The following is a 14,146-nucleotide window of genomic DNA, read 5'->3' on the forward strand; positions in this document are numbered from 1 at the left end:
ACCTTTTCAGTGTCTTAAAGTGATAGTCTTTATAATGTTAATAAATGCTGCTCTCAAATGGGAGTATGGGGCCATTTCAAAGTGGGTGGCTTATGTTATGTTCATATCTATTGTCAGCACTGCATCACTCATATGTAAAGACAGCAAGAGTATATTTAGCATGCCTATAGGATGGAGAAGATGAAACTGTCTGTCTGTGACCATGTTTGGTTTGCCTTTCCGCAGTGTTTTTATTTGTGGAATGGAATAGTGTAGTCCACCCTGTTCTCTCCCACAGAACGCCTTATAGTCATTCATTAAAATAGTTAGTCTGGGTGCTGATATTAATTTATGGATTGGGATGTGGAATGGGCTAAGTTCACAACCGTGTTGTAGTACCGTCTGTCCCTTCACGATCGAAAAATTAACCTGACGTCCTGTTGTCCAACTGTCCCCAACCGATCCCATTTACTTTAATGGGGCTTGTCTGGTGTCCATTTAGCAGGATCGGAGCAGACATAAAACAGTATTTTTTCCTCTGCTCTTGTCCTGCTATTTGAACAGATTCGGAGTTCTGTTTAATATGTTTGGAATTTTAATCTCCTCTTTACTTGTTTATTGAAAATTTGAATAAAGATTGAATCAAGATTCTGCGAACAGAGTTCCAGCACAGATGTGACCTTAGCCTGGGTACAAGTTGCTTTCTATCTGTTCTGTTGGCAGCACTGTGCATGTTGAAATGGGTTATGCCTGGGTGCCAGAGCTCTGCTGCCCGTCAGTCTGTTCAGTGGGGTTGTAGTCGGCTTGTCCCCTAACAATCGGAAGGAACTATCTAATGATATCCTCCTCTCTTCTGCCATCCAGTATTGGTCATCTCGTTAATCTGATAATTATCCTTTCCCTTTAATCTGTGTACCTCTCTGTATTGTGAAGTGCTGTGCCATATATTGGCGCTGTAGAAGTAAAGAATACGATTACTCTTTGCAGTCTGTTATGCTTGTTTCTGGGTTGCAGTTTTCATTTTTCTTATTTGTTTAGTTTTTTCCCAGTTTTTATTCTTTAAATAAAACAAGAACCTCAGGTTTATGAGTTGTTGTTGGCGCAGAGGTTTTCCTACTTCTGACAGGGTTGCCATCTTTTGCATTCAGCATGCCTACCTTCAATAAAAGTGTATTGGCTTTATATGACTCCACCCTGAAGCCAGTTTTAGTATTTTATTGGCTTTAATAACACTGCCACATATAGTGCAAGAGGTGCATCAAACAGTAGAATGTACTTTATTTGTCTCATTAGCTCCATACTTCTAATAGTGGCTGTGCCTGATATTACAGCTTGTCCCATCTTATAATTTAATGGTATATCGCTATGATATGCCATCATTTGTATTAGGTGGGAGGTTAGAATTGGGTCCCCCACTGATCCTGATTAATCACCCCCTTGCTGTTTTTCCCCTGCACAGCGGTGCTTCTAGTCACCTGGCTGTGCAGGGAACTGCACAATGACTATGGAGACTGAAGAGGCCATAGCCCCAAATAAGCACAGCGGGTTCTTCCTTGAGACTACTACCTATCTCAGTGTTTCCCAACCAGTGTGCCTCCAGCTGTTGCAAAACGACAACTCTCAGCATGCCCGGACAGCCAAAGGCTGTCCGGGCATGCTGGGAGTTGTCGTTTTGCAGCAGCTGTAGGCACCCTGGTTGGAAAACACTGACCTATCCTAAGGTCAGATAATAACATTATGGCTTATCTAGCTTCATGCCATCACTCTGCAATGGTAATTCTACCTTTTTAAGTCGTGGAAGGAACAAAATTGGATCTGTCTAAGGATATGACTCTCTCATGACAAAAAATGATGTAAATGGATAAGTATGACAAACTAATAATAGATTCTGATACATAGTTTTCTGCATAAATGCTATTTAGGTATGGATATGGAGTGTGAGGTCTGGCAGGCTTACCTGCTGTTGGTGCCTCTACAGTGTTAACACCAATGTTGTGTTCACACCATGTTAATATTTTAGAAAATGCTTGTGTTGTGTGTATTCTGATAGTCAGGTGGATATCTGAGAGAAGGTCAGATCGACAGAAGCGCCTCGTGTCCAAAAAAAAAAAAATCACTCTGGGATTGGTTGGCTGACATGGGTAACGGAGCGTTAAAGGGGTATTTTTTTTTTTTTTTTTTTTTATTTCACTATGCTATAGTGGTTGTAAAGTTAGTGTGTTCATAATATAGCGTCTGTACTTGTGTGGGACGGTTTTCTCACAATTCTTTTGTGATTTACACTCCAATATTTTAACAGCATACAAAATGACTGTTGTCTCAGATTTTTCCCAGGTTGCAATGTGGCCGAGACCTGACTCACTAGTCAGCTTATGACAGGGAGCCTGTCTGCTTCAATGGGTGGAGGGATCAATCTGCAACTAATGCAACAGCTCTAGGGCACCCTGATTGAAAACCACAGGTCTTTTGTATGGAGGCAGCTCATTTATGTTTCAATGGGTGCGGTGGCTGATGTATGGGAGGGAGGAAAATTGATTTGTGGGATTTGTTGTCAAAAAAGTAAAGTCAAACAGGAAATACCAGTTCACAAAAAGCTAGCCACAGTGTTATGGTAATCTCACAACATGGCCATTTAGCCCCAAGACAAGCGCAGATCCTTCCTAAGCATGTCCATTACTGTCTGTCAGGTACATACTAAAATCATCTTATGGTGGAGAACCCCTTTAACATCACTTATTGATCTTAGACTGTTCACTTTAATTGCCTGAACATAGACAACTAGTGGCTAGTAGTCTTTTTTCCAGCACTTATAAGGTACTTGGGTTTCAATAAACTTTGATATTTCCCACGGACGTGTCAAAAGTTTTGATAAGTCTTCAGTCTGGGTGTCCAGAGATCATTAGGTCCAGCATGAAGGAACACAAGGCTGAGCATTGCTTCTTCCCGCTCTTTGCACGCAACCTGTCCTGATAACTACATTGAGACGGTCTGTCATTTATTTAGAGGGACAAAAAAGTTCAGCAGACCACGCCTCTCAATGGCCTGAACTAATGAGTCTGTCCAAGCCACTAAAGGGAATAGGACAACTGGCACTAAAGGGGTATACATGATTGGCAGCCCTATTTGACAGCATACTATGTATATTGGGTACTTAATAGTGAAATCCTGAATGACCCTTACGGCTGGGGTTGTTGTATCTATACGTTTACTGTAGTGCTTCATTTTTAAGCAAATCACTTGCTGAAATAAAGGGCCATTGGTCCCCTTACACCAGTTAAAAATGTTACTGTAAGGCTGTAATCGCACTGTTTACTGTTTTCAGTGCAGTTGTTTGTGCCTAAGCCAGGAATTAATACAAAAGGAAAAGTGTATATATATAGATTTTTTTTTAAATATATCCCACCCCCCCCCCTCCCTCCCCCCCTCTGGCGTGTGTGTATGTGTTCATATGTGTGTATATAAATGTTATATAATATAAACACACATTTTATATTATACACACACACACACACACACACACACACACACACACACACACACACACACACACATATATATATATATATATATATATATATATATATATATATATATATGTGTGTATATATATATATATATATATATATATATATATATTTTTGTAATTTTCACTAATTGATGACGTATCAGGTCATGTGACCTGGCGCTCTTGTATGATCTGCACAATGTCAGTCTACGATTAAGCACTTGTGTGAAACGCGTCAGACATTGTCCTCTGTCGAGTGATCTCTGTGAATTTTCCAATAAAGAATAAGCTTTTATCCGCAAGCCTTGCGCTGGACAATCCCTTTCTTCTGCATTGCCTTGGGCCGAGGGCGGGACCGGCGTGTCCGTGCGCAGGTGTGGTGGATCAGATCGGTGTAGTGAGCGACACTGAAGTTTGCTATTACACACACACACACATATATTTTTTTTTTTTTTTTTTTTTTTTTTTTCTTTTTTGGAGAACTGAATCCAAGACAGAGTTGGCTTACCCTAAGATTTCGGACATCGCATGCCACGGATATCACTGGTTTTGGATGTGGATAGCAGCAGTAAAGTGTGTGTGTGTGTGTGTGTGTGTGTATGTATATATATATATATATACATATATATATATATCTATCTCTATATATATATATATATATATAATCTATCCACGATACTGAATCGATTTTAAAATTCTGAGAATCGTTTTTTTTTATAAATTATTATAATTAACACGATTCACACCCCTAATATATATATATATATATATATATATATATATATATATATATATATATATATTATAAAATATCATTTTTTATTTTTTTTTCAATTTCCCACACTAAAATTCTCAAGACCTCTCAAGACTAACGATAATACGATGCTTGGGAAGCATTTTAAAGGTGTCCATACACTTTCAGTAACTGTGGGTTGTTCATCTGACATTGCTTTCTAAGGCTATGTTCACATGTCAGAATGTCAATGGAAAATCTCTGTACAGACATTCTACAAACTGCATGACATGCTGGCGCAAGGACCGCTCGGGAGTGCTCCATCTCATAGATGGCAATGCATTCCTTGTGGAGTCCGCAGAAAGAATAGACATTCTTTCTGCGGATGCCGGAATTTTAATTTCTGCTGTGTGCACAGTGCAGCAGAATCCCATTGAAATCACAGAAATTATGTTGTGTGAACATAGCCTTACTCTGTTTTCCTTAATGGGGAGGGGTAGGCCACCGCTAGACAGCTTTGGTGCTGTCTTATCCTTATGTCCCCGTGTCTGGACAGCCATCTTACATGGCTGTCCGTACATGCTGGGAAATGTAGTTTTGCAAAAGCCGCAAGCACACTGAGTGAAACACTGCCTCAAACACTTGGCTGAACCTGCCAGAGGTGGTGGTTTGACAGTGTTTCCAACCAATATACCAATGGCTGTCCGGGCATGCTGGAAGTTGTAGTTTTGCAACAGCTGGAGGCACACTGGTTAGGAAATGCTTATCTAGGATGTATAGGCACATTCTGGTGTAATCGCTGGAGATTCCACATTGGAAGTGGCGCCTAACAGTTACATATTACATAAGATTATTCTGTATATAGCAGCTTCTATACTAACCAGACGTATATGTGATTTGTGACGTCCTCAGGAGACTTATAATATTCTTGTGTTTCTGTGAAAGGCCGAGTTCAATCTCAATATTTATGCTTCGTGTTCCATAAAGTGATGGCTGTATCTGCCGAATCTCATGGATCACAGCCTTGATGGCACATGGAACAGAAGATGGAGACTTGGATTAAAGCCAGATGTAAAGAATATCTAAACTTTGTTTTTTCTATTTCAGATGAACCTACAAGGTCTTTAAGCGGGCTGATCCTGAAAAATAACGTTAAGGCTCATTTTCACAATTTTCCAAATGGAGTGACTGACTTTATCAAGAGTGAATGTCTGAACAACATCGGGGACGCCTCGCCCCTGATTCGGGCGACAGTGGGTATGTTCCTTCTTCTCATTCTCCTGACAGCTTAAATCAAAGCGGGAATGGATGAATTGTTGGCTATAGGACCCATACTCTGAGCCCCCCTTTTTATTCTTTTAATAACTTTACTATACTTTGATACAAAATGTCATAGACATGGATAAAAGTTTTTTTTTTTTTTTTTTTTTTATCAATTTATTGCCTGGTTCTAGATGATATGTGCCCACCAGGCAGTTGAGTCTAGTGTAAATGATGAAACACATATGTATACATATATAATATTTTACTTCATATCTTTTTAACCAGATATCTTTTATTGACATTTTCCAAAGTTTTATCTAACATACAATAACAAAATATTATATATCTTGATGTCTGCATCCTGGTTATTTTGGCTCTGTTGTTATTGCTGACATTTTCGTGTATTTATCTTCCATTGACTTCTAGGTATCCTGATCACAACAATTGCTTCAAAGGGAGAGCTACAGAACTGGCCTGAGCTCCTGCCAAAATTATGTGGTCTGTTGGACTCTGAAGATTATAACACATGTGAAGTGAGTTTCTTTTCTTCTTAAATGGGCACTGTCAGATATGAAAACTTTTGATGTTATAAAGCATTGCAAAACAATATGTTTTGCAATTGCTTTCATCAGAAATTTTTAGGATTTCATGTAGAAAAAGCCAAACAAAAAACTGGCCACTAGGGGGTTCCTCCTGCCTTCTGGGACACATACCAGTCAGAAACGTCCTGCTCATTGCCTATGTCAGGGACGTTTTCATTGATTGCCAGCAGGTCCCGCCCTCCTGTGCCCGCTCCCGGCCCTCTCACAGCCTGTGTGAGCGCGTGGCCGCCAGGAGCTGAGCGCACGCACATACATCAGCAGCATCCAGGAAAGTTGGTAAGTGCATATTTTTTCATATTTGCATTTGTGCAAGAAAAGGGGAGTCATCTACTAGGTACCCACGAGGGAGTGTCGCGGCTCCCCCCCCCCCTGGTGTCGCGGCTCCCCCCCCCCCCCCCCCTGGTGTCGCGGCTCTCCCCCCCCCCCCCCCTGGTGTCGTGGCTCTCCCCCCCCCTGGTGTCGTGGCTCTACCCCCCCCCCCCCCTGGTGTCGCGGCTCTCCCCCCCCCCCCCCCCCCTGGTGTCGCGGCTCCCCCCCCCCTTGTGTCGTGGCACCCCCCCCCCCCCTGGTGTCGCGGCTCCCCCCCCCCCCCCTGGTGTCGCGGCTCCCCCCCCCCCCCCCCTGGTGTCGCGGCTAATGCCCCCCCAGGTGTCGCGGCTACCGCCTCCCCCCCCCCCCCCCCCCCCCCAGGTGTCGCGGCTCCCCCCCCCAGGTGTCGCGGCTACCGACTCCCCCCCCCCCCCCCCCCCCCCAGGTGTCGCGGCTCCCCCCCCAGGTGTCGCGGCTCCCCCCCCCCCCCGATGTCGCGGCTTCCCCCCCCCCCCCTGGTGTCGCGGCTTCCCCCCCCCCCCCCTCCCCCCTGGTGTCGCGGTCGCCCAACAGATTCAGTGTTAAAGGGGTACTCCGCTGCTCAGCGTTAGGAACAAACTTTTCCGAACGCTTGTGTCCTGCCCTCATGTCATGCCCCGCCCCCTCAATGCAAGTCTATGGGAGGGGGCGCATCCCACAGGATTGCATTGAGTGGGCGGGGTGTGACATCATGAGGGGGCAGGGCTATGATTTCACAAGCTCCCGACTCCAGCGTTCGGAACAGTTTGTTCCAAACGCTGAGCAGCGGAGTACCCCTTTAAGTCCTGGTGTTTAAGTCCGGGTGCAGGGAGAACAGGCCTAGGTACATTGTTGGTGATATGTGTTATGTCCATTATGTAGACTCCTGACATTACAAGACTATGGGTGTTCAAATAGAGTTGAACTCCCTTTCCGGCTATAACATGCTCCACTCTCCGGGGAAGGCGGTCTACATGGTTTCATAGTGTTCATGTGGGAATTCTAGATCAGGTTTCTGCATATAATGTTCATAGTTACACTTGTAAGTTCTCAGGTGATGATGTATTGGGAACATTGTGATTCCATTGTGTACTGAGCTCTGATCCATGAACAGTTGTAGCTGTGAAATGTCTCTTCTAGAATAATGATGCAATATTTGTATCCAAAAAAAAATAATCCGCAGCTCTCCAGATGTTGGTGTATGAAGCCAAAAATGTATTCTCTCCTGGGAGGAATAAAATGCAGATAACAATCTTGATTCTTCAGATTTTTTTTATTTGATGATAGTTTTGTATCTGTACATGCATAGAATAGTAATGTTCTGCCCAAAACCATTGTTAATTGAGGTTGCCTTTGCTGCTGTATACTCAGACATTCAGATATAAATATTTGTAGTTATTGTTGCTTCAGGATTGGTACTTTTTATTTTCTGTATTTAAAAAAAAAAAGGTGGATACAGTCTTAGGAGACTCTTTCCACTGTATCCAGCCCACTGGAGCAACTGAAATCTGAACTCCTTTATGCAGGCTAAAGTCAGCAAACGCCGAGCCGAGAAGTTCGTGACGAATCGAGTTCGCTCATCTCTAATTTTTTACCCCAAAATATACATTATTTAAAGGACAACTGTAGTGGAACACTTTTATATATTCCTGTGCCCGGGCCTCAAAAATAAACTTATACATACCTTCCTACGAGCCCCTGTTGGTCCGACACAGGCCTCACGGTCCGGCAGTGCTGACCTCATTCAACCTTCTGGGGACGGGGACACTGCAGAGCTGTCAGCGTATCACCGGCCACAGCGATGTCCCGCCCCCGGCCTGTGATCGGCTGAGCCCACTGTCATATAAGGAGCTCTGGCCGGCTTCTTACATGACAGTGGGCTCAGCCTATCACAGGCCGGGGCGGGACATCGCTGCGGCCGATGGTAGGCTGACAGCTCTGCGGTGTCCCCAGGAAGTGGAATGAGGTTAGCACCGCTGGAACGTGAGGCCTGTGACGGACCAATGGGGGCTCGTAGGAAGGTATGTATAAGTTTTTTTTGCTTATTTTTGAGCCCCGGGACTGATACAGATTTTGTGATCCCTTACTTTAGTGTTGGAGTACTTTGCTAAAGGGGTATTCCAGGAAAAAAAACATTTTTTTTTTTTTTTTTGATCAACTGGCTCCAGAAAGTTAAACAGATTTGTAAATTACTTCTATAAAAAAAATCTTAATCCTTCCAGTACTTATTAGCTGCTGAATACTACAGAAGAAATTATTTTCTTTTTGGAACACCGAGCTCTCTGCTGAATCACGAGCACAGTGCTCTCTACTGACATCTTTGTCCATTCTAGGAACTGTCCAGAGTTGGAGAAAATCCCCATAGCAAACATATGCTGCTCTGGACAGTTCCTAAAATGGACAGAGATGTCAGCAGAGAGCTCGGTGTTCCAAAAAGAAAAGAATCTCCTCTGACATCTCTGCTTGTCTCAGGAACTGCACAGAGCAGAATAGGTTTGCTATGGGAATTTGCTTTTACTCTGGACAGCTCCCTAGACACGTGTCATCAGAGAGCACTTAGACAGAAAAGAACAATTTTTTAATAGAAGTAATTTACTAATCTGTTTAACTTTCTGGAGCCAGTTGATATATAAAACATTTTTTTCCTGGATAACCCCTTTAAATTGTTGTTTTGGTCAGTAGGAGTGGAACTGACAGAGAATAGCTTTAAAAGGGGTACTCCAGTGTAAAAATGTTTTCAGATCAACTGGTGCCAGAAAGTTATACAGATTTGCCAATCCTTTCCATTTAAAAATCGTAACCCTTTCTATCGTGATTTGCTTCTACTCTGGACAGTTCCTGACATGGACAGAGGTGTCAACAGACAGAAAAGAGGTACACAACTTCCTCTGTAGCATACAGCAGCTGATAAATATTGGAAGGATAAGATTTTTAAATAGAAGTAATTCACTAATCTGTTTAATTTTCTGGCACCACTTGATTTAAAAACATTGTTTTCACTGGAGTACCCCTTTAACTGAAAGAGTAACATAATCCTAATTTCTCCCAAACTTTTACATATTGATATAGCAGTACATTGTAGTCTAGATTGCTTAGGTCAGTATTATGCAGTTTACAGATGGATGTTGTGTCCCCTAAGCACTTTTAACTTCTATTTTACAGGGAGCTTTCGGAGCCCTTCAGAAAATCTGTGAAGACTCTGCTGAGATTTTAGACAGCGACCTTTTGGAACGGCCTCTTAATGTTATGATCCCCAAGTTCCTGCAGTTCTTTAAACATAGTAGTCCAAAGATTAGGTACCGTGTTCATAAGTATTTAACATCTTTACCTTTCAGCAAATTATTATTTACATATAGACTAAATAGGAATGGTTATGTTTATGGTCTTTGTTGATGTCTTATAAAGTATGGCAAAAAATGTGATTGGACCCAGGATCCTAAGTTTATATTATGACCATAGGAACAGTCTGTATAAATATTTAATGCCAAAAACTGGATTGGACTCAGTGCTTGCTCCTGGGTTGTCATTCAGCCTGCTCTGTGAGCCAGGGACGTGTCAGTCTTAGTACACCGACCAGCTGGTTGTCTGTTCTGAGCAGTGAGGGAGGATGTTCTCACATGAGATGTGAGGACAAGCAAGGGAATGCCCCTCCTCCTCAGTGAACTGCATGCAGTGGGAGCAACCTAAATATGGGAATTAGTAGTCACAAAAGAATGAAAACCAGGATTTAACTACACAGACCAGATAGACACCAGTTAAAAGTAAGACTGGAGTATTTTTCATTTTATTTAAAGTGAATAACTCACACGAATGTGTCCTCTTCAGAAGACCTTTACTGCAAACAGGCATCATTGCAAATCTCCCCCCCCCCCCCTCTGTGCAATGGAGGCGGGAGCCAATATACAGAGCTTTCCTGCCTCCATCCTGCCATATGCCTGCCCACAGAGCAATTACATGAGCGAAGGGTCTGTGTATATTTATTAGGTGGGAGAGCATATGGGAGCAGAGAGGACAGTCAGGAAAGCTTTGTGTACTGGCTTCCGCCTCCAATGCTTTGGGGAAAGAAGCAATGGTGCCTGGATCTCCTGAACTGGGACACAGATCCGGGTGAGTTATACCTCCCTTTTTTATTTTTTTTATCAGATTGACCCGAACTATAAGCCTATAAGTGAGGGTTAACAAGCTGTCATATTTGTTTTAAGTTAATACCCTTAAAGGGGTACCCCCGTGGAAATCTTTTTATTTTTTTTAAATCAGCTGGTGTCGGAAAGTTAAATAGATTTATAAAGGAATTCTATAAAAAAAATCTTTTCAGTACTTTTTAGGGTCTGTATACTACAGAGTAAATGGTTTTCTTTTTGGAACACAGAGCTCTCTGCTGACATCTCTATCCATTTTAGGAACTGTTAAACTTTCTGGCACCAGTTGATTTAACCCCTTGAGGACGGAGCCCATTATAACCCTAAAGACGAGAGCATTTTTTGCACATCTGACCACTGTCACTTTAAGCATTTATAACTCTGGGATGCTTTTACTTATAAATTTGATTCAGAGATTGTTTTTTCGTGACATATTCTACTTTATGTTATTGGTAAATTTTCGTCGATACCTGCATCATTTCTTGGTGAAAAATTCAAAAATTTGATGACAAATTAGAAAATTTAGCATTTTTCTAACTTTGAAGCTCTCTGCTTGTTAGGAAAATAGACATTCCAAATTATATATTGATTCACATATACAATATGTGTACTTTGTTTGCATCATAAGTTTGACATGTTTTTACTTTTGGAAGACATCAGAGGGCTTCAAAGTTCAGCAGCAATTTTCCTATTCACAAAATTTTCAAAATCGGAATTTTTCAGGGACCAGTTCAGTTTTGAAGTGGATTTGAAGGGCCATCAAATTATAAATACCCCACAAATGACCCCAATAATAAAAACTGCACCCCTCAAAGTATCCAAAATGACATTCAGAAAGTTTGTTAACCCTTTAGGTGTTTAACAGGAATAGCAGCAAAGTGAAGGAGAAAATTCAAGATTGTCATTTTTTACACTCGCATGTTCTTGTAGACCCAGTTTTTTTATTTTTACAAGTGGTAATAGGAGAAAAAGCCCCCCCCCAAAATTTGTAACCCAATTTCTCTCGAGTAAGAAAATACCTCACATGTGTATGTAAAGTGTTCGGCGGGCGCAGTAGAGGGCTCAGAAGGGAAGGAGCAACAATGGGATTTTGGAGAGTGAATTTTGCAGAAATGGTTTTTGGGGGGCATGTCACATTTAGGAAGACCCTATGGTGCCAGAACAGCAGAAAAAACCCCACATTGCATACCATTTTGGAAACTACACCCTCAAGGCACGTAACAAGGGGTTCAGTGAGCCTTAACACCTCACAGGTGTTTGACGACTTTTCGTTAAAATCGGATGTGTAAATGAAGAAAAAAATTTTTTCACTAAAGTGCAGTTTTCCCCCCCAAATTTACCATTTTTACAAAAGGTAATGGGAGAAAATGCCCCCCAAAATTTGTAACCCCATCTCTTCTGAGTATGGAAATACCCCATGTTAGGACGTAAAATGCTCTGCTGGCGCACTACAATGCTCAGAAGAGAAGGAGCGCCATTGGGCTTTTGGAAAGCGAATTCGTTTGGAATTGTAGTCAGGGGCCATGTGCGTTTACAAAGCCCCCCGTGGTGCCAGAACAGTGGACCCCCCCACATGTGACCACATTTTGGAAACAGAATTTAATAAGGAGTGCAGTGAGTATTTACACCCCACTGGCGTTTGATAGATCTTTGGAGCAGTGGGCTGTGCAAATGAAAAATTTTATTTTTCATTTTCACGGACCACTGTTCCAAAAATCTGTCAGACACCTGTGGGGCATAAATGCTCACTGCACTCCTTAATACATTACATGAGGGGTGTAGTTTCCAAAATGGGGTCACATGTGGGTATTTATTTTTTTGCGTTTATGTCAGAACCGCTGTAAAATCAGCCACCCCTGTGCAAATCACCAATTTAGGCCTCAAATGTACATAGTGCACTCTCACTCCTGAGCCTTGTTATGCGCCCACAGAGCATTTTACGCCCACACATGGGGTATTTCCGTACTCAGGAGAAGTTGCATTACAAATTTTGGGGGTCTTTTTTTTTTTCCTTTTTACTGCTTGTGAAAATAAAAAGTATGGAGCACCACCAGCATGTTAGTGTAAAAAAATTTTTTTTTTTACATTAACAGGCTGGTGTAGCCCCCAACTTTTCCTTTTCATAAGGCGTAAAAGGAGAAAAAGCCCCCCAAAATTTGTAGTGCAATTTCTCTCAAGTACGGAAATACCCCATATGTGGCCCTAAACTGTTTCCTTGAAATATGACAGGGCTCTGGAGTTAGAGTGCCATGTGCATTTGAGGACTAAATTAGGGATTACATAGGGGTATTCTATGCCAGTGATTCCCAAACAGGGTGCCTCCAGCTGTTGCTAAATTCCCAGCATGCCTGGACAGTCAGTGGCTGTCCAGAAATGCTGGGGGGAGTTGTTTTGCAACAGCTGGAGGCTCCGTTTTGGAAACATTGCCGCACGATACGTTTTTCATTTTTATTGGGGGGGGGGCAGTGTAAGGGGGTGTATATGTAGTGTTTTACCCTTTATTATGTGTTAGTGTAGTGTTGTGTTTTTAGGGTACATTCGCACTGGCGTGTTACGGTGTGTTTCCCGCTAGGAGTTTGCACTGCGGCGAAAAATTTACCGCAGCCCAAACTTGAAGCAGGAAACTTACTGTATACCTGCCCGTGTGAATGTACCCTTTATGTTCACATGGGGGGGGGGGGGGGGGGGGGGCAAACCTCAGGCTGTTTCAAAACTACAACTCCCAGCATGTACTGACTGAGGAGTTGTACTTTTGCAACAGCTGGAGGCACACTGGTTGGAAAACCTTCAGTTAGGTTCTGTTACCTAACAGTATTTTCCAACCAGTGTGCCTCCAGCTGTTCCAAAGCTACAACTCCCAGCATGTACTGATCGCCGAAGGGCATGCTGGCAGATGTAGTTATGCAATAGCTGGTGGTACGCAACTACAACTACCAGCATGCCGAGACAGCTGTTTGCTGTTTGGGCATGCTGGGATTTGCAGTTTTGCAACATCTGGAGGGCTACAGTTTATAGACCACTGCCCAGTGATCTCCAAACTGTGACCCTCCAGATGTTGCAAAACTACATATTCCAGCATGCCCAAACAGCAAACAGCTGTCTGGGCATGCTGGGAGTTGTAGTTTTGCAACATCTGGAGGGCTACAGGTTAGAGACCACTGTATAATGGTCTCAGACTGTAGCCCCCCAGATGTTGCTAGGGCAACTTACCGGCTTCCGTCGGATCCAGGGAGCCGTCGCTCCGCTGCCTCTGGACGGGTAAGGGATCTTCGGCGCCGGTCCTTTTTGTTTTCCCCGTTCTCTCCCGCCTATTGTGGGTGGGCAGGACGGGGAAAATGAAAGAACACCCCCCCCCCCCTCCCCCCCCCCCCCGTGCCCACCGATCTGCTATTGGTGGTCGCGTCTGCCACCTCACTCCTATCTCTTCAGGGGGATTGTGGTTGTCTTAGACACCCGCGTTCCCCCTTATATTTCATGTCACCATAGACCCGTAATGACTTGGAATCGGCGCAAATCGCAAGTGTGAATTCACTTGCGATTTGTGCCGATCGCCGACATGGGAGGTAGGCATTTGCGCGGGGTACCTGCTGATTGATAT

General features: G+C 43.1%; 1 protein-coding gene across 2 annotated transcripts in view; it reads left to right on the forward strand.

Moving 5' to 3' along the window:
• Window positions 1-14,146, forward strand: part of TNPO1 (transportin 1) — an 83,717-nt gene that overhangs the window by 32,565 nt on the left and 37,006 nt on the right. For both annotated transcript variants that reach the window (XR_008847823.1, XM_056539740.1), the window contains exons 3-5: window positions 5,325-5,474; window positions 5,907-6,013; window positions 9,572-9,705. Coding sequence is in view for 1 of the 2 variants with exons in the window: in XM_056539740.1 (XP_056395715.1) it covers window positions 5,325-5,474; window positions 5,907-6,013; window positions 9,572-9,705 (391 nt within the window). In the remaining variant the exon portion in view is untranslated. The remainder of the gene's footprint in view (window positions 1-5,324; window positions 5,475-5,906; window positions 6,014-9,571; window positions 9,706-14,146) is intronic.

This window comes from Hyla sarda, chromosome 1, assembly GCF_029499605.1.
Source record: "Hyla sarda isolate aHylSar1 chromosome 1, aHylSar1.hap1, whole genome shotgun sequence".
In the NCBI taxonomy this organism is placed as follows: domain Eukaryota; kingdom Metazoa; phylum Chordata; class Amphibia; order Anura; family Hylidae; genus Hyla; species Hyla sarda.